Raw genomic sequence first — 21,760 nt, forward strand, 5'->3', positions numbered from 1 at the left:
GGAGCTCAGGATGGAAACACGATGCCCCCCAAGGTGCACTCTGAGGGGCTTCAGGATGAGAAAGTGCCAGATACTGGCCCTGGAGAGCTGAGGTGCCTATAGTGGAATGATTTCAGTGAGCCCAGGCTTTTGCATCTTCCCATCCATAGAAAAGCGCTAAACTCCTTAACCTGAGATGCCAGGTTTTCTTTAATGAACAGTAAACTTTCGATGTTCTGACCACCTGGTCTTTGTGGCAGAAACTCCTACATATCCTGGATGCTCCTTGGAACAGTCCCTCAGAGTGATCTGAGAGGCTGCATCCAGGGCTTAAGTCCTCAGAAAGTCTGCCGAATAAAAAGTAATTCTCAGCTTCTAGGTTGTGCATTTTTTTCAGTCAACACCAGAAAACAAAGAGAGCGCAGTAACAGAGAATATCATGCGGTCACCTTAGGTAGGGTGGTCAGGGAAGGCCTCGGGTGGGTGGGAAGAACAATCAGAGAACCAGTTTCAGTGGTTCAGGTTCAAGATAATGGTGGCTCCAGACATGGAAGCTGAGACTGGAAGAGTAAGAAGAAGCAAGACTTCAAAGAAAAGGAGTGAGACCTCTCCAGGCAGAAGACTCGCACGTGGGTGCAAAGGGTGTGAGGGCTGGTTTATGCCACTGAAGGGAGCGCACGTGACCAAAAATACGTGAATGGGGGACAAAGGGCAAGATGGGATCAGAGGCCAGGTCGGTCAGGGATTTTTAGAAATAGAATTCAAAAATAGGAATTTCTATTTTATTCTAGGTCTACCTGGAGACACCCAAAGAGTTCTAAGAAGGAAAGAGGATATCAACTTTGCTTTTAAAAAGAATTCACATGTTCATAGCAGCACTGTTCACAATAGCCAAAAGGCGGAAACCACCCAAATGTCCGTGGATGGAAGAATGAATGAATAAACAAAATGCAGTATAAACATACGACGGAGCCTTAAAAAGGAAGGAAATTCTGCCACATGCTACAACATGGATGAACCTTGAGGATATTATGCTCAGTGAAATAAGCCAGTCGCCAAAAGACAAATGCTGTATGATTCCACTCATATGAGGTGTCTAAAGCAGTCAAACCTGCAGAAGCAGGAAGCTGAATGGTGGTTTTCAGGGGCTGGAGGGAGGAGGAAACGGGGAGCTGGTGTCTAATGGGCGCAGAGTTTCAGTTTTATAAGACAAAGAAGTTCAGGAGATTGGTTGCACAACAATATGAATATATTTAACGGTACTGAAATGTACATTTAAAAATGGTTAAGATGGTAAATTTTATGTGTATGTTACCACAATAAAAAATTGTTTTTAAAAAAGGGAACACCGGGCTTCCCTGGTGGCGCAGTGGTTGGGAGTCTGCCTGCCGATGCAGGGGACACGGGTTCGTGCCCTGGCCTGGGAAGATCCCACATGCCGCGGAGCGGCTGGGCCCGTGAGCCATGGCCGCTGAGCCTGCGCGTCCAGAGCCTGTGCTCCGCAACGGGAGAGGCCGCAGCAGTGAGAGGCCCGCGAACCGCAAAAAAAAAAAAAAAAAAAAAAAGGCAACAAAAAAGGAAACACCATGGCTGCTCCATGGAGAGTGGATTGGAGGAAAGCAAGGAAACAATGAAAGACCAAAGAAGATGCCACTGAAGTTCCTAAGCTGGTGGCTTGGACTTGGGTGACTGCAGTGGGAAGGAGGAGACCAGCACTTGGACATTTATTCTGGAGAAGAACCACAACAGTCTTCCTTGATGGATTCCGTGTGGCCATGAGGGCAAGAGGCAGGTAAGGCACCACTCCTGGGTTTCTGGCTACACAAATGGGTGGGTGGGGACACGATTTTTTTTCTACAGTGATGCCATTTTGTTTTCAGTTGAGCAAAAGGAGCAAAACAGGTTTGGAGAAGAAATCAGAAGTTGAGTTTGGCAGTCCCTTGTCTTCACACACATACACGCTTGATACAAGACTGTGGTGTGAAGCGGATCTTAGTAGATGGTGAGGATTTGCCTCACAACTCAAACAACTTAGGTTGAATATTAGACGTCACTCTTAAAATACTTTTGGAATTTGGAATATAAAAATATAAATAAATTTTGGTTTGTATGTGCTAAAGAAACACTGGAAAGATACCTAAAAACTGAAAAAGATTATTTATGGGGGGTAGGAGGGTGGAATGGGGTAGACAGGGATGGAAGTTGTACTAAGATGTTTTACTGTTTGCCTCTATATTATTTTGACTAATGAACCATGTAAATTTGTTTTAAGAAACTTAAAATTAAAAAAATTAAAATTAAAAAATCATTTAGACTCTCTCCATTGGGAAAATTTCTCAGTGGTTATACCTTCCTGCGGTATATCCTCCTCTCCCTTCCCGTTTCTCCTCCTTATATACTCCCTCCAGGGTTGAGTCCTCCTCTGTTCCAATCTAGATGCTTCTCACTTCCAATTCAATTAAACTCTCTTTTGTCTCTACTCTCACACTCAGCTCTTGGGCCCACGTTTGCACATTAAAAACTCATAAAAGTGTTCATATGAACAAAATACAAAGAGAACCTTAGGAGTGGTGCTTTTAAATACAATTCTTGCCCTTCCCATCCAGGATACAGAATAAGATGAGATCGTCGGGAGGAGGTGTCAGTGAAGCTGTGATATCAGAGAGAAGTTGGAAGGGAGACAACCCAATAGGTAAGGTTAAAAAATATCAGAGGCAAACAGTGCTTAGTAAACAACTTTGCTTGGGACCAACCTGACTATATCCTCTGCCTCCTTATGCCATCTTTGTTGGACATGTGTGTCCTGGATAAGCTATAAATATGTTTTTTTAAAAAAACAAAAAAACAAAATTTGAGCTTGGGACAAGTTACTTTTAGGAAGACTGAGAGGCACCCTGTCAAATAAATAGTTGGGGACCTTATCTTTCTTATTCATAGCTATATTCCCTAAAAGGGCTTCTGGTACACAGGAGGGTCTTAATAAATATTCATTGGATAGGTGGATGGACGGATGAACAGATGGACGATGATGGACGGATGATGGATGGGTGGATGATGGATGATGGATGATGTATTATGAATGATGGATGGGTGGATGGACAGATGGACGATGATGGATGGATGATTGATGACGGATAGTTGGATGATGGATAAACCAAGAGTACAGTGTCACTGCAGCCAAGAGTACAGTGTCACTGCAGCCAAGAGTACAGTGTCACTGCAGCCAACAGAAGAGTCTTTTGAAGAAATGGTCAATCTGTCTTGTTCTGTTTGTTCAGCTCAATGAGCACAAACTAGGTAACCAGCACAGAGCAGCCAATCCCACCTACAGGAGTTAAAGCCCTGATTTTGTCCCTTCTCTTTTTCATTGTTTCTTCCTTCCCTCTTTACACATGGGAAAGGTAGAGCCTACACAAGACCAGCAGTCCCCTTTTAGAGGCTCCCTCAGCACCATGGTCTACCCTGAAAAAGGCAGAGAAAGCACAGAGAGAATAAAAATCTGTCACCATCCACATGCCAAACCTTTGAGGCTTTGGTGCCCTGCTTTTCTCTCTGAGAAAAAACTATGAATGAAAGTCGCTATCTCACCTATGTTTGTTTTTCATTAAAACGAGAGACCTTAATTGGGAATTAGATGACAATGAAAATTGAGTGGTCGTCAGCATCCTGGTACTTCACAGTAGAGCTAGGAGAACTCACATCCTTTGTTTCTAGCTACGATATAAATTCCTCTATAGAGAAATGAAGACTCATTTATTTAGGCATTTTGCACATTTTTCTCTGCATGCTCTTCTTTACTGACCTAATGAGTTGGCGTTTCTAGGGATTTCTCATACAGAAATAGATGGCCCATGGAAAGCTTACAGGCCTAGGGACTCAATGCTTCTTAGTGTGAAGGATGAAAGAATGAAGGAGGGAAGGAACAAAATTAGAGCCCTAATCCCTCCCTCAGCCCCGTGTAAAGCCACTCAGCCCTTAACAGTCAAGTCAAAGGAAAGCACCTCAGGGATCCTCTCCTGATGTGTTGTTCCAGGTAGAACTTAGATTTCCCTTCCTCTGCTCGCCTTCTCTGTACTCCTGTGTCTGTAATATCCCCATACCAGCACCCTCCACACTACATTGTTCTTTTTTGGTTGACATATCCACCTCCCCCATCAGACTGTGAGTGCCTTCCCCATTACACTGTGAGTCCCAATTCCCTGGGAATCTCTAGGGCCTGAGGCAAAGCAGGGCTCTTAATGTTTGGGTTATGGAAGGAAGGAAGGAAGGGAGGGGAAAACCATTGCCAAGCTAAGATTCAAACCTATGCTGATCTGACTCCTAAGCTGGCCTTACAGCATGTGGAAAAGATCCTCGGCACAGAAAACCCAGAAATGTGGGTGTCAATCAGGATAATGACAGTAATAATAATAAAAGCAAACCTTATGTAGTATTTGCCAGGTTAAGGCTCTATTCACACTTAATCCTTACAATAGCCCTAGGAGGTAGGTATTCTTACTATAACCATTATATAGATGAGAAAACTGAGGCACAAAGGTTTGGCAATGTGCCCAAATCATACTGTCAAAAAGTCTTCCAACAGGCTTCCCTGGTGGCGCAATGGTTGAGAGTCCGCCTGACGATGCAGGGGACATGGGTTTGTGCCCCATTCTGGGAAGATCCCACATGCCGCGGAGCGGCTGGGCCCGTGAGCCATGGCCGCTGAGCCTGCGTGTCCGGAGCCTGTGCTCCGCAACGGGAGAGGCCACAACAGTGAGAGGCCCGCGTATCGCAAAAAAAAAAAAAAAAAAAAAAAAAAATCCTCCAAGTGGCCTGTAACTCACATTATCTAATGTGGCAAAACGATGCGGGACCAATTCTGCTACTGTGGCCACAAACTCACAACACACAGGAAGTGGCTCAGGAATCCCTTGGTCCAACTTCTGTGATGAGGCAGCCGAGGGCTAGGGGGCTGGTGGTTCCTAACGGACTGTCTGGGCTGAGGAAGGAAAACGGTGGATAAAGCAGGGACCAGGAGGTAGGGTCATGAGAGGACTGACTCCTGGGCTGTAGGAAGAACATTGTGATTTTAAAATAACCCTGATATATTGATCTGCTTCACTCTCATCTGGACAGGTTTGCAAAGTTAGCTCTGCTGAGCTCAAGGATCTATTTGTTTCCTCTGATCCAGCATGTCTGGAGATCTATGAGCACGATTCCAGAACACTTGCAGCTGGTGCTCTGAGGACACGCAGACTCATACACTGATGGAAGAGTGAGAACCTATATATTTTTCTGTGTTGGTTTCCTAAAAGGATTATTTTTCCCGTGTTTCCAAATCTCGTGGATGAGTAACACCCCAAATGAGCAGAACTAATCTCTAGTGAGCGTTTACTTCTGCCGGACCACAGGTGTCATTCCAAGCAGCCTATGAGGTTAGGACTATTATTGTCCCCTTCCACGTATGAGGACATGAGGACACAGAGAGGTTGCAGAAGTTGCTCAAGATCACACAGCTCATAAGCAGAGCAGCCAGGTTTTGAAGTCTGATAGTCTGACTCTGGAGTCTTCAGCCGGAGAGGCAAGGAGGGTCTGTTACAGGAGGTGACGTTTGGCAGAGTCTCAGATGAAGCGAAGGAGCAAGCGGAACAAAGAGGTAAGAGTTCCTGGCCGAGAGAGAACAAGTGCCAGGATCAAGAGTCTGCGAGATGAACTGACCTCACTCTTTTCTCCTGGAGGACGAGGACGGCATGACGACCACCTGTGCTGTGGTGGGACTCAGCCTGCATGGCCTGATGCAGTCAGACAGACCTATATCTGAAGTCCTCATCTTGGCTATTTCTGTCCTTGGCTTAGGTCTAAGTTACATACACGCTTGAGCTCAATTTCCTCCTAAGGAATATGATTGTACAATATCTCCTTCATTAAATCATTTATTTATACATTCAGCAAATTTATGGAGTACATCCTACATTTCAGGCACAGTGTTAGCCCTATCAAACTCGTAGAGAGGAAGAGGGAATTTTAAAAGTTTTGACTGTACATGAAGTAAATGCAGGACGTCCCTGGTGGTGCAGTGGTTAAGAACCCACCCGCCAACGCAGGGGACACGGGTTCAAGGCCTGGTCGGGGAAGATCCTGCATGCCGCAGAGCAACTAAGCCCGTGCACCACAACTACTGAGCCTGCGCTCTAGAGCCCACGAGCCACAACTACTGAGCCCACGAGCCACAACTACTGAAGTCCACGTGCTCTAGGGCCCATGCTCCACAAGAGAAGCCACCGCAATGAGAAGCCCGCGCACCGCAATGAAGAGTAGCCCCCGCGTGCCACAACTAGAGAAAAGCCCGCACGTAGCAACGAAGTCCCAGTGCAGCCAAAAATAAATGAATAAATAAATTTATAAAAAAAATAAAGTAAACGCTTCCTTAGGGGAAGTGCTGAGTCCTACTTAAGGGCACCACGAGTGGGGCATCTAAACTAGGTGAGAAGGGGTGAGGCAGTGGGTTGTCAACTGTCTCCATCTTTACAAGAATTAATTAAGACGATCTATGGAAACTGCTCAGCCCCTACCAAGCCCCCAACGGAAGCTGGCTCTCTTCTTTCTCAGAGTTATAGGTCCCGAGAAGGAAGCATACAGTGATCAAGGCCAACCTCCCAGCCATTGTAGGAAGTCAGGGGGCTTCTGTTCCTCAAACAAGCCTGCATAAAATCAAATCAGTCAAGACAGTCCCATCCTTGGGACCAAAGAAGCTCAGCTCTCTTGACCCTTTGCGGGGGGGGGTGGCGGGAACACGCACTAGCTTTATAAGAAACTACAGGTATGAGCTCTTTCCAACAAGCTGACTAAAATGTTCCTTTAATTTTTTTTTTTTTTTTGCGGTACGTGGGCCTCTCACTGTTGTGGCCTCTCCTGTTGCGGAGCACAGGCTCTGGACGCGCAGGCTCAGCGGCCATGGCTCACGGGCCCAGCCGCTCCGCGGCACGTGGGATCTTCCCGGACTGGGACACGAACCCATGTCCCCTGCATCAGCAGGCAGATTCTCAACCACTGCGCCACCAGGGAAGCCCAAAATGTTCCTTTCCTTATCCCAACAGAGAACCAGGAGCTGTTAAGTTAAAGAGGATATAACTCTTTCCTTGGGCTGACAAACAGATGTGTGGGCCACCTGTGTTAGAAGGTGTCAAAAAGATGAACTCCAAATCTGATTCTGCCTATTTAGAAATAATAATAAAGTAAGACAGAAACACCAGTCAGCTGGCAGCCTGTTGAAGAAGCTAATGGTATACCAGTGAGTATTCATCGAACGCACACGTACATTGCTGACCATCCTCTGGTCTCCTTGCTCCCTGCCTTCTTCGGTCAAAGAATTGATCCCTCTGTCGACAATTCACCCATCCTTCCTCCAGATCTCCGGCACCGCCTCCAAGCTTCACGGGTACAATCACGCCTGCCATCTCCCCTGCCAATCTATCAGCCAAACCTATTTGTTGTTCAAGTCAAAAGTGCTGCACCCAAGCCTGGATGAGGGAGGCTGAGTGGCTTATGTAACTGACCTAGCTCTTCCTGAAGAGGAGGAGCTAGAAAACACCCAGCGACTCTAACCCCAAGAAATCATGGAATGTCCTTTTCCTCTGTATGTGCCCCTGGCAGAGTGGAGAGTTCTCGACAGAGGCATGAGTAAGCTGATGAGCAGATTTCAGAGCCCGTTTTCAGTAACTGGAGAAGCACGCCCAGCAAAGCTGCAAAATGCATCTACCTAAGCCCAAGTTAAACCAAACTGCCTAGTCCAGTGCACAGCGGTATTTTGCTCATACATTCCAATTTGGCTAAATTCTGTTCGTGTCTCCATAGAAAAGGATATAAAGGTCAATGCAGTAATTCACTTGCAGTGTCAACACCTGCATGATTTAAAACCCCATCAGTCATGAGATGAGGGGGAAAGAGAACTCCATGGGGAGTCCTGAGATCACGTAACCCCTCGAGCTCATGATTTCCGTAACTTGGGGTGAGCCTGCCCTCTTGGGGGGACTCATTTCTGTAAAAGCATCCAGAGGAGGATCTCTGAGGCATCTTCCCGCTCTGCCTCTGTGAGACATGAGGTGCTGCAGGTCCTCTAGCAAATGTCTCCTGACACTGTCACTGTCAGTGGTCAGCCCTCCTTTACAATCTCCCCAAATGCCCTCTGGAGTCTGGACTGGTTCCGACCACGCAATGCTCCTTCCATTTGAAAGTCTGCATAAAGGAGGGACAAAGTCCAAACTGTGTCTTTGTCTGTGAGTTAACTGGTGCTGTCTGTTCCTTCCAGGCAGGATTAAGGGGTTCCCATACAGATGGTCCAGGGTCCCACCACCTCCTCTGCCCAATCTGTCAGCTCTAGAAGGACAACAGCTGAGTTGGTGTCCAGGAGATTGACTGGGAGGCTTTACAAGTACTTTGTCAACAATAATACTTTAAATCTATGTTATATATGTAATGTATATTTACACATATAATTATTTCTATTTATAAATGCAGGTGGCTTTTCCATATCTGCAGGTCCCGCATTCACAGGTTCAGCCAGGTGAGGATCAAAAATATTCGAAAAAAATTTTTCCGAAAGTTTCAAAACACAAAAGTTGAATTTGCCACATACGGGGAACGATTTACAGAGCATTTATGTTGTGTTTACAACTACTGATATAGCACTTGCACTGTATTAGGTATTCTAACTGATCTAGAGATGATTTAAAGGACACAGAAGGATACGCATAGGTTATATGCAAACACTCCGGCATTTTATACAAGGGACTTGAGCATCTGCGGAGTTTGGTATCCTTAAGGGTCCTGGCAACAATCCCCTGTGGAGATAGAGGGATGACTTATATACAAACAGTTAAACTGTTTGCGAGAGATGGTCCTCCTTTACAATCTCGAGCAGGGTCCATAGTGTCCCTGATACTGTGACATCTTCTCTAGATGGAACCAAAAGGAAGAGAGAGGACTCATGCAGAAGCTCAACCTGCTTCTGCAGCAGCCTGTAGTGAGCATGGTTTACTGGGGATCATGAATTATAGTCTTGATTTACTTTTCGAAAAACCATCTGTGAGCCCAAGAAGCAAACGAAGCAAGATATAATGGAAATAACATGGTCTTAACATTCAGACCTGAGTTTGAATTTTGGTCTTGCTCCTCAGTAGCTGTGTGACCCAGGCGGAGTAACTCAACGTCTCTGAGCCCCAGTCTCCTCAATCCATAAATGAAGACATGAGAGTCGATCTTTCACTGTGGATGTGAGGACCACATGAGATAACACATGCACGACTCCAGACACAGAGGAGAAACACTCAAAATGTGGCTGCTGCTATGATCACAATTAAGTTGTTCCTGAGTAAATTAACATGAAATTGGCAGAGGAAAATGGCGGCCAGCAACAGCAGTGAACCCCCAAACTCTATCTCACGACCTGCATGACTGCCCAGGGGCCCTACAGTGTACACAACTGGACCCTCTGTCCCGACACAGTGGTGGGAAGAAGAGGCTTCATAATCACAAACATACCTGGCTGCTGCGTCCAGCTGTTCCTTCCTGTGAGGAGACGGGGGAGAAAAAAATAAACACAGCATAAATTACATGCAACAGCTCCCCCTCTCCCCAAAATCTGTCCCCAAGCTTCCCTTTGATGAAGATCAAGGAGCAGGGTGGAGCTCTGGGACAAGATGGTACATGTGGAGGAGAACCAGTGAATGACATGGGTTTCCCCAGCCAGACCGCAGACCCCTCCTGTGATCTAATAGGTCTGGCTCTGAACTCCAAGGTTCTTCTCAGCCATTCATTCATTTATTCATCCCCAAAATGGTTGCTGCCCCACACCTTGTGCTGGGTTCAGGTGATCTGTTTAGCGGTGGGGACAGATCAGGAAACCAGGAATTTCATAACTTAGCAGCCACACACCCCATCACTCCGTCCCCACCATCATCATTACAGTCGACATCATGTCACTAATATTTAGTGTGCGGTAGTTAGTAGGCAGACACTCTTTTAAGTGCTTTTCACGTATTTAATCATCACTAGCAACCCTATGAGGTAAGTATTATTATCACCCTCATTTTCCTGATGAGAAAACTGAGACACAGAGAGACTCAGTAAATTGCTCAAGGTCTCATAGCCAGGAAGCAGCCGAGTCAGGGTTCAGACCTAGATGATCTGGCTCCAGAGCCCACACTTCTAACCACGAGGCCACATGCAGTCTACACACATTCACAACTGAGACTTTGCTCAGGCTCTGCCTAGAACAGGCTTACTCCTTTAAGTTCCAGCTGGAGGGGCTCCTCCTGGTGTTTCTATCTAAATTCCCAGGGTTGAGGCTGAGCTAGTATCTTCGTACGTGGAATTGGACTGGTTCACATTGTCTTAGAATTACGTGGTCGTGCGGAGGCAGAGCCTCTGCTTCTCTCAGCTCTAAAGTCTGAGCACCCCCTACCCTGGCACTTTGTAAGTGCACAGGAAATAATGAATACCTGGACTGTCTTTGGGATCCAGGGGTGGGGGAAATGGGGAGAGAATATGAGGTATCTTGGTAGAAGAGCAAAAGGACCAGTTGGAGAGTTAAGGATTTCTAGTTCATGCGTCAGCTCAGCCTGTGGGTCTAGTGTGGCTTTGAGCTGGACACATCGTCTGGGCCTATTTCCCCTCCTGAAGCATGTGGACAGAAAAAGCTCTGACTTTTGGCTCCAGGAGAAGTAGGGACGGCACTAAGAGGAGAAGGAGAAGGCAAGGCAGTGGGCCAAGGGCAGGATGGGAGCAGAGGGCTCGGGGGGGGGGGGGGGGGGCAGTGCTAAAGGGAGGGATAAATTAGGAGTATGGGACTATCAGATACACCCTACTATACATAAAATAGACAAGCAACAAGGATTTACTGTATAGCACAGGGAGGATCTTGTAGTAACCTACAATGGAAAATCATCTGAAAAATTATATAACTGAGTCGCTATGCTGTACACCTGAAACACAATATTGTAAATCAGCTATATTTCAATTTAAAAAAAGAATTAGAGGCACCACTTCCCTTCCCTTCTCATGCTACAGGACAATGATGCCATGCCTCCCCCTCCAGCATCAGAACTCCCCAACCTCCCCACTTCCCCCCCACCCCCCGCAAGCCAGTGACCTCCCACATGCCGCAGAGCAGCTGGGCCCGTGAGCCATGGCTGCTGAGCCTGCGCATCCGGAGCCTGTGCTCCACAACGAGAGAGGCCACAACAGTGAGAAGCCCGCGTACCGCAAAAAAACCCAAAAAAACCCCCAAAAAACTCTTTCTTTCCAGAGATATAATGGGCTTTGGCATAAGACCTGGGTTCCGATCTTCGCTCCATTGCTTACTAGCTGGGTGACATTAGACAAGCTGATTAATCTCACTGATGCTCCGATTCTTCACCTATAAGCTTATGGCTATGAAAAATGGAGTCACCCATTCTACTTATCTCCCAGGACATTCTAAAGATTAAACGAGATAGCCTGTAGGAAAACAGATCCAATATTATTTGGCCGTAGCAAAGGGTTACAGCATATAGTCCCCCTTCCCCATTTCTAAGCACTCCAGTAATCTTGACCCTGGTCATAAAAAGAACAAGTTCTGGTTCTACAATAAATTAACTGGGTCTTCTTGGTCAAGTAACTTCTGTTTCTTGGGCCTAAGTCTCAGCTTCACTTTAGTTCTAATATCTCATGATTCCAAAGCCGCACTGTCCAACGGTAGCCGCTAATCAGTCATCACATATGGCTGTTTAAATTAAGATGGAAGAAAATTAGCAAGTCAATTCCCAGTAACTAGTAATAGATGCTCAACAGCCACATGTAACTAGTGGTCACCATACTGGGTGGCGCAGCTATAGACAATTCTATCACTTTTAGGGAACAAATCTGTGTGCATGTGTTTTTGTTGGTGGTAAGCAACATCTGGTTTTTAATGTCTGCTCTCTCCTCTGCTTGTGCATGAGGACGTACAATCTCCCATCCCCCCAGCATCTTCCTGTACCTTCTCAGCCTCCTACCACCTACTTCTACTAGGGCTACACAGTTTCCATGGGCCAGCAAATCAGAAGACCTGGGTTTGGTCCCAGCTATGCCCAACGTGATGTGTGGCCTCGAGCAAGCCCCTGAGCTGCTGGGGGGGGCCTCAGTTTCTTCTCATATGAAATTGGGGTGGGACTTGACACTCTCTGAGGTTCTCTGCAATTCAAAAGTAACGATTTTATAATTTTAAGTAATCACAAAAGAAAAACAAAAAAGGCAATACCATCACTCATCACTGCCAGCCCAAAATATGCATGTACATACATACACATATGTACACGTGTGTATACATACACACATATGCTTGCAAATTAACAGAGAACTACGCTTGCTGGAAACTGATATGACACCACTCTTTTTTTTTTTTTTTTTGCGGTACGCGGGCCTCTCACTGCTGTGGCCTCTCCCGTTGCGGAGCACAGGCTTCGGACGCGCAGGCTCAGCGGCCATGGCTCACGGGCCCAGCCGCTCCACGGCATGTGGGATCTTCCCAGACCGGGGCACGAACCCGCGTCCCCCGCATCGGCAGGCGGACTCTCAACCACTGCGCCACCAGGGAAGCCCTGACACCACTCTTAGAAATGGACTACACAACTTCATCCTTCAAAATCTTTTGGAGGACTAGAAAGTGGTGCAGCCACCATGGAAAACAGTCTGGCAGTTCCTCAAAAAGTTAAACATAGAGTTACCTATTCCACTCCTAGGTATACACCCAAGAGCATTGGAAACACATATCCACACAACAGGTACCTGAATGTTCACGGGCCAAAAAGTGGAAATAACACAAATATGCATCAACTGACGAATGGATAAATACAGTGGGGTATATATGATGGAGTATTATTCAGCCATAAAAGGAGTAAAGTTCTGATACACAAGACAACATAGATGCAACTTGAAAATATTATGACAAATGAAAGAAATCACATTATAAGATTTTATTTTTATATGAAATGTGCAGAATAGGCAGAATTGAGAGAGAAAATATTAGTGGTTTGCAAAGGGCTGGGGGAGAAGAGGGAACCAAGAGTAACTGCTAAAGGGCACAGGGCTTGTGTTTGGGGTAATGAAAATACTCTGGAGTTAGATAGTGGCGATCAATGCCCAACTTTGTGAATATACTAAAAACCTACCAAATTGTTACTTTAAAAGGGGACCTTTTATGGAATGTGAAATCCTTTTGTAGTATATGAAATATATCTCAATAAAGTGTTCTTTCAAAAAAGTAAATCAAATAAAAAAGCCTTTAGGAAGCAGGTGAGGACACACCAGTGTATTATCAGCTACTTTTTTTTTTTCTTTTTTGCCATTAAACATATGGAGTGGGTTGGAATATGGGCGGGGGGGGGGGGGCGGCATTCTTCTCCCAAGGGACGGCCTTGCTTCAGAATGGTTACCAAGTGAATTCTCTAGTGGTTTTATACTTTTGTCCTTGAAAAACGGAAAGAAATGTTCTCTCTTAGTGTAAAAGCCATTCCCATATCACGGCTGCTGTCTGCAGCACAATGTATTCCTTGGAGTCTCAGACAGCTGGGACAATGCCTTATTTGTAATAAATCAACGCAAAAGAATGGGCCTCTTGCCAAGACCTTGGGATGCAAAGCAAACAGAAATCTTGATTCAGAATTCAATGTGGTTGCACAAGTTCTTGTTTTTGAGTTCAAGATCACTCTGTTCTCTTCAGGAGAAGCCACCTACCCATTCTAAAACCCTTGTTATCCCCAGGAAAGCTGATACTATCCCAAACCCAAAATGATTATAGCAACAATCGAATGTTAGAATCAAAAGGAATCACAGAGATCATCTTCTGAGTAAATCTAATTACAAGTAAGAAGACACAGTTAGTAAACCAAAATTTATCATTCCATTATGGAAGCCTTGCTTCTTCTCATCTCATTAACTCTCCCACAAGTCATCACTCCCTGAGTTTCTTTCCCTTTGCTTATTCCCTTTCAGGTCCTCCCTCTATCGTCCCTTCCTACTGCTGTTACCTTGGTTTAAGCTCTCATTTCCTCTTCCCCTGAATCCTGCATTCCTTTGTTAGCTGATCTCCTTGTGTAGAATCCTGAGCCTGTCCAATCCATCCTCGCTCCTGTCACTTTCCTGAAACACACATCTGATCATGTCATTCTCTGCCGCCAGTGGCTTCTCTTCCCTTTCAGGATCAAGGTCAGAGTCCTTCACAAGTCACTTGTGACCTGCATGGTCTGGTCCAATCCTTAGCATATACAAGAGGCTCAAAAATATTGGTGGACCGAATGCCTGGACTAGAAAATGCCACGTGCCACTAGACCCTCTTGGGAGTAACAGCACCACAGACGCTGACATGGGAGAGGTAAGCAGAGCTCTGAGGTTCTGGGGCCCTGCAGGTCGTGGTCAGGGTTTGGATTTGTTCTCTTCATCATGGTTATCCAGTGGAAGGTTTTATGCAGGGAAATGAGTCAGTCATGATGTCATGAATTTTCTTAAACCTTTACCACAGTCCAGGGATGGAAGTGGAGGGAAAATTGAGGCCGAGTTCAGAGCCTGGCCCCAGGCTCCACCATGAGAGTGTGGGAAGGTGGGATGGGGTTGGGGGGCCCACCCGTCCAGCACTGGGTCATGCTACGGTTCATGAACCCAGACACATGGCAGAAACACGCTTCAGGGCAGGGTTTCCACTCTAGGTATAAGTTCTGAGTGTCCCTCTACTTCTTCCAACTCAAGGGTCCTATCCACCCAGGCTTCTATCCACACACTTAAAAATCTGAGCTCTGGACCACAGTGTCTAAAATCTAGCAAAGATTTTGGGCACTTCGCTGATGGTGTTGGTGAGCGTGTTTCCTGCCTGAGTGCAACTAGCGGCGAGTCACGGGCACCTCTAGTTTCCTAAGGAGAAAGCTTAGATTACTGAGATCAGGAACCAAGATGGCGGAGTAGAAGGACGTGCTCTCACTCCCTCTTGCGAGAACACCAGAATCACAACTAGCTGCTGGACAATCATCGACAGGAAGACACTGGAACTCATCAAAAAAGATACCCCACATCCAAAGACAAAGCAGAAGCCACAGTGAGATGGTAGGAGGGGCGCAATCCCAGTAAAATCAAATCCCATAACCGCTGGGTGGGTGACTCACAGACTGGAGAACACTTATACCACAGAAGTCCACCCACTGGAGTGAAGGTTCTGAGCCCCACGTCAGGTTCCCAACCTGGGGTTCCGGCAACAGGAGGAGGCATTCCTAGAGAATCAGACTTTGAAGTCTAGTGGGATTTGATCACAGGACTTTGACAGGACTGGGGGAAACAGAGGCTCCACTCTTGGAGAGCGCACACAAAGTAGTGTGTGCATTGGGACTCAGGGGAAGGAGCAGTGACCCTAGGGGAGACTGAACCAGACCTACCTGCTAGTGTTGGAGGGTCTCCTGCAGAGGCAGGGGGTGGCTGTGGCTCACTGCAGGGACAAGGACACTGGCAGCAGAAGTTCTGGGAAGTACTCGTTTGGCCCTCCCTGAGTCCGCCATTAGCCCTACCAAAGAGCCCAGGTAGGCTCCATTGTTGGGTTGCCTCAGGCCAAACAACCAACAGGGAGGGAACCCAGCCCCACCCATCAGCAGTCAAGTGGATTAAAGTTTTACTGAGCTCTGCCCACCAGAGCAACACCCAGCTCTACCCACCACCAGTCCCTCCCATCAGTAAACTTGCACAAGCCTCTTAGATAGCCTCATCCACCAGAGGGCAGACAGCAGAAGGAAGAAGAACTACAATCCTGCAGCCTGTGGCACAAAAACCACATTCACAGAAAGACAGACAAGATGAAAAGGCAGAGAGCTATGTATCAGATGAAGGAACAAGACAAAACAACTACATGAAGTGGAGATAGGCAACCTTCCAGGAAAAGAATTCAGAATAATGATAACGAAGATGATCCAGGACCTTGGAAAAAGAATAGAGGCAACAATCGAGAAGATGCAAGAAATGTTTAACAAAGACCTAGAAGAATTAAAGCACAAACAAACAGAGATGAACAATACAATAACTGAAATGAAAAATACACTAGAAGGAATCAATAGCAGAATAACTGAGGCAGAAGAATGGATAAGTGACCTGGAAGACAGAACAGTGGAATTCACTGCCACAGAACAGAATAAAGAAAAAAGAATGAAAAGAAATGAAGACAGCCTAAGAGACCTCTGGGACGACAATAAACGCAACAACATTCGCATTATAGAGGTCCCAGAAGGAGAAGAGAGAGAGAAAGGACCTGAGAAAATATTTGAAGAGATTATAGTCAAAAACTTCCCTAACACGGGAAAAGAAATAGCCCCCCAAGTCCAGGAAGTACAGAGAGTCCCACACAGGATAAACCCAAGGAGAAACATGCTGAGACACATAGTAATCAAACTGGCAAAAATTAAAGACAAAGAAAAATTATTGAAAGCAGCAAGGGAAAAATGACAAATAACATACAAGGGAACTCCCATAAGGTTAACAGCTGATTTCTCAGCAGAAACTCTACAAGCCAGAAGGGAGTGGCATGATATACTTAAAGTGATGAAAGGGAAGAACCTACAACCAAGATTACTCTACCCAGCAAGGATCTCATTCAGATTCGATGAAGAAATCAAAAGCTTTACAGACAAGCAAAAGCTAAGAGAATTCAGCACCACGAAACCACCTCTTCAACAAATGCTAAAGGAACTTCTCTAAGTGGGAAACACAAGAGATGAAAAGGACCTATAAAAACAAACCCAAAACAATTAAAAAAATGGTCATAGGAACATACATATCAATAATTACCTTAAACGTGAATGGATTAAATGCTTCAACTAAAAGACACAGGCTTGCTGAATGGATACAAAAACAAGACCCATATATATGCTGTCTACAAGAGACCCACTTCAGACCTAGGGACACATACAGACTCAAAGGGAGGGGATGGAAAAAGATATTCCATGCAAATGTAAATCAAAAGAAAGCTGGAGTAGCAATACTCATATCAGATAAAATAGACTTTAAAATAAAGAACGTTACAAGAGACAAGGAAGGACACTACATAATGATCAAGGGATCAATCCAAGAAGAAGATATAACAATTATAAATATTTATGCACCCAACATAGGACACCTCAATACATAACGCAACTGCTAACAGCTAAAAAGAGGAAATTGACAGTAACACAATAATAGTGGGAGACTTTAACACCTCACTTACACCAATGGTCAGATCATCCAAAATGAAAATAAATAAGGAAACAGAAGCTTTAAATGACACTACAGACCAGATAGATTTAATTGATATTTATGGGACATTCCATCCAAAAACAGCAGATTACACTTTCTTCTCAAGTACGCATGGTACATTCTCCGGGATAGATCACATCTAGGGTCACAAATCAAGCCACAGTAGATTAAAGAAAATTGAAATCATATCAAGTATCTTTTCTGACCACAATGCTATGAGATTAGAATCAATTACAGGGAAAAAAACGTAAAAAACACAAACACATGGAGGCTAAACAATACGTTACTAAATAACCAAGAGATCACTGAACAAATCAAAGAGGAAATCAAAAAATACCTAGAGACAAATGACAATGAAAACACGATGATCCAAAACCTATGGGATGCAGCAAAAGCAGTTCTGAGGGAAGTTTATAGCTATACAAGCCTACCTCAAGAAACAAGAAAAATCTCAAATAAACAATCTAACCTTACACCTAAAGGAACTAGAGAAAGAAGAACAAACAAAACCCAAAGTTAGAAGAAGGAAAGAAATCATAAAGATCAGAGCAGAAATAAATGAAATAGAAACAAAGGAAACAATAGCAAAGATCAATAAAACTAAAAGCTGGTTCTTTGAGCAGATAAACAAAATTGATAAACCATAAGCCAGACTCATCAAGAAAAAGAGGGAGAGGGCTCAAATCAATAAAATTAGAAATGAAGAAGGAGAAGTTACAACAGACACCGCAGAAATACAAAGCATCCCAAGAGACTACTACAAGCAACTCTATGCCAATAAAATGAACAACCTGGAAGAAATGGACAAATTCTTAGAAAGGTATAACCTTCCAAGACTGAACCAGGAAGAAATAGAAAATACGAACAGACCAATCACAAGTAATGAAATTGAAACTCTGATTAAAAATCTTCTAACATACAAAAGTCCAGGACCAGATGGCTTCACAAGTGAATTCTATCAAACATTTAGAGAAGAGCTAACACCCATCCTTCTCAAACTCTTCCAAAAAATTGTGGAGGAAGGAACACTCACAAACTCATTCTATGAGGCCACCATCAACCTGATACCAAAACCACACAAAGATACTACAAAAAAAGAAAATTACAGGCCAATATCACTGATGAACAGAGATGCAAAAGTCCTCAACAAAATACTAGCAAACAGAATCCAACAACACATTAAAAGGATCATACACCATGATCAAGTGGGATTTATCCCAGGGATGCAAGGATTCTTCAATATATGTAAATCAATCAATGTGATAAACCATATGAACAAATTGAAGAATAAAAACCATATGATCATCTCAATAGATGTAGAAAAAGCTTTTGACAAAATTCAACACCCATTTATGATAAAAGCTCTACAGAAAGTGGGCATAGAGGGAACCTACCTCAACATAATAAAGGCCATATATGACAAACCCACAGCAAACGTCATTCTCAATGGTGAAAAACTGAAAGCATTTCCTCTAAGATCAGGAAAAAGACAAGGAGATCCACTCTCACCACTATTATTCTACATAGTTTTGGAAGTCCTAGCCACGGCAATCAGAGAAGGAAAAGAAATACAAACTGGAAAAGAAGAAGCAAAACTGTCACTGTTTGCAGATGACATGATACTATACATAGAGAATCCTAAAGATGCCACCAGAAAACTACTAGAGCTAATCAAGGAATCTGGTAAAGTTGCAGGGTACAAAATTAATGCACAGAAATCTCTTACATTCTTATACACTAATGATGAAAAATCTGAAAGAGAAATTAAGGAAACACTCCCATTTACCATTTCAACAAAAAGAATAAAATACCTAGGAATAAAGCTACCTATGGAGACAAAAGACCTGTATGCAGAAAACTATAAGACACTGATGAAAGAAATTAAAGATGATACCAACAGATGGAGAGATATACCATGTTCTTGGATTGGAAGAATCAATATTGTGAAAATGACTATACTACCCAAAGCAATCTACAGATTCAATGCAATCCCTATCAAATTACCAATGGCATTTTTTATGGAACTAGAACAAATCATCTTAAAATTTATATGGAGACACAAAAGACCCTGAATAGCCAAAGCAGTCCTGAGGGAAAAAATACGGAGCTGGAGGAATCAGACTCCCTGATTTCAGACTATACTACAAAGCTACAGTAATCAAGACAATATGGTACTGGCACAAAAACAGAAACAAAGATCAATGGAACAAGATAGAAAGCCCAGAGATAAACCCACACACCTATGGTCAACTAATCTATGACAAAGGAGGCAAGGATATACAATGGAGAATAGACAGTCTCTTCAATAAGTGGTGCTGTGAAAACTGGACAGCTACATGTAAAAGAATGAAATTAGAACACTCCCTAACACCATATACAAAAATAAACTCAAAATGGATTAGAGACCTTAATGTAAGACAGGACACAATAAAACTCTTAGAGGGGGCTTCCCTGGTGGTGCAGTGGTTGAGAGTCCGCCTGCCGATGCAGGGGACACGGGTTCGTGCCCCGGTCTGGGAATATCCCACATGCCGTGGAGCGGCTAGGCCCGTGAGCCACGGCCGCTGAGCCTGCGCGTCCGGAGCCTGTGCTTTGCAACGGGAGAGGTCACAACAGTGAGAGGTCCGAGTACCGCAAAAAAAAAAAAAATAAAGACTCTTAGAGGAAAACATGAGAATACTCTTCGACATAAATCACAGCAAGATCTTTTTTGACCCACCTCCTACAGTAATGGAAATAAAAACAAAAATAAATAAATGGGACCTAATGAAACTTAAAACCTTTTGCAAAGCAAAGGAAACCATAAACAAGATGAAAAGACTGGCTGAACTGCCCCGGAGCCCGAGGGGAGGGCGGCCTCACTGAGGCTGCCGGCTCTGGGGGGGCCCCACCAGCCGAAGCCGGACAGTCCTTGGGACCACGGGCCAGTTGTTTCAACAAGTAACTTAAAGACAAAATGGAAAAACAAGGAGGTTTGTGCCTGAGATCATGTGGATGTGAAACCAGGGATGGCCACCTTGCTCCAGAAAAGCCCCTTTATGATTTCTCGGCAGTCGGAGAAGACGGCGGAAGAGTAAGATGCGGGGATCACCTTCCTCCCCACAGATACATCAGAAATACATCTGCACGTGGAACTCTCCTATAGAACACCCACTAAACGCTGGCAGAAGACCTCAGACCTCCTAAAAGGCAAGAAACTCCCCACGTACCTGGGTAGGGCACAAGAAAAAATATGAAAAGGCAACCCTCAGAATGGGAGAAAATATTTGCAAACGAATCAACGGACAAAGGATTAATCTCCAAAATATATAAACAGCTCATGCAGCTCAATATTAAAGAAACATACAACCTAATCCAAAAATGGGCAGAAGACCTAAACAGACATTTCTCCAAAGAAGACATACAGATGGCCAAGAGGCACATGAAAAGATGCTCAGCATCACTAATTATGAGAGAAACGCAAATGAAAACTACAATGAGGTATCACCTCACACCAGTTAGAATGGGCATCATCAGAAAATCTACAAACAGCAAATGCTGGAGAGGGTGTGGAGAAAAGGGAACCCTCTCACACTGTTGGTGGGAATGTAAACTGATACAGCCACTATTGAGAACAGTATGGAAGTTCCTTAAAAAACTAAAAATAGAATTACCATATGATCCAGCAATCCCACTACTGGGCATATGCCCAGAGAAAACCATAATTCAAAAAGACACATGCACCCCAATGTTCATTGCAGCACTATTTACAATAGCCAGGTCATGGAAACAACCTAACTGCCCATCGACAGACGAATGGATAAAGAAGATGTGGTACATATATACTATGGAATATTACTCAGCCATAAAAAGGAACGAAATTGGGTCATTTGCAGAGACGTGGATGGATCTAGAGACTGTTATACAGAGTGAAGTAAGTGAGAAAGAGAAGAACAAATATCATATATTAATGTGTATATGTGGAACGTACAAAATGGTACAGATGAACCAGTTTGCAGGGCAGAAATAGAGACACAGATGTAGAGAACAAACGTATGGACACCAAGGGGGGAAAGTGGTGGTGGTGGGGGTGTGATGAATTGGGCAATTGGGATTGACATGTATACACTGGTGTGTATAAAATTTATGACTAATAAGGACCTGCTGTATAAAAAAATAAATAAAATAAAATTCAAAAATTAAAAACAAAATCTGGCAAGGTGCGGTCTATTTCAGAAGCCCAAGTAGTGAAAAGATCATGGGCTTTGGGGGCCTCTAGGTGTGGCTGACACTGGCCAAAATGACCCAAGTTCCTGAGCCCCAGTTGGCTCATCCACGAGAGGAGCCTGGTGATACCGACCACCCCGCCTGTCTCCAAGGATGCACCGTGGGCCACTGTGTTGGAATCAACAGGGGCGCCTATGTGAGGTGCTTGAGCTACTCTAACGCCACTGAAATTGCTGACGGTGGACGCAGGAGCTGGTGTTTACAGCCCCCACTGATTTTAACGCACCCTGACATTTGAGAACCTCTGACTTATTTCACA

General features: G+C 44.5%; 1 protein-coding gene and 1 long non-coding RNA gene across 2 annotated transcripts in view; one reads left to right on the forward strand and one right to left on the reverse strand.

Moving 5' to 3' along the window:
- The window catches only part of KCNQ3 (potassium voltage-gated channel subfamily Q member 3), a 288,811-nt gene that overhangs the window by 15,781 nt on the left and 251,270 nt on the right, over nt 1–21,760 (reverse strand). Inside the window, exon 9 of the mRNA XM_059995203.1 lies at nt 9,499–9,525. Coding sequence (XP_059851186.1) covers nt 9,499–9,525 — 27 coding nt within the window. The remainder of the gene's footprint in view (nt 1–9,498; nt 9,526–21,760) is intronic.
- LOC132413279 (uncharacterized) lies at nt 1,540–5,827 on the forward strand. The gene is made up of 3 exons (XR_009516680.1): nt 1,540–1,771; nt 2,586–2,671; nt 5,095–5,827. It is a non-coding gene; the product is annotated as an uncharacterized lncRNA (long non-coding RNA).

Source organism: Delphinus delphis, chromosome 17 (genome assembly GCF_949987515.2).
Source record: "Delphinus delphis chromosome 17, mDelDel1.2, whole genome shotgun sequence".
In the NCBI taxonomy this organism is placed as follows: Eukaryota; Metazoa; Chordata; class Mammalia; order Artiodactyla; family Delphinidae; genus Delphinus; species Delphinus delphis.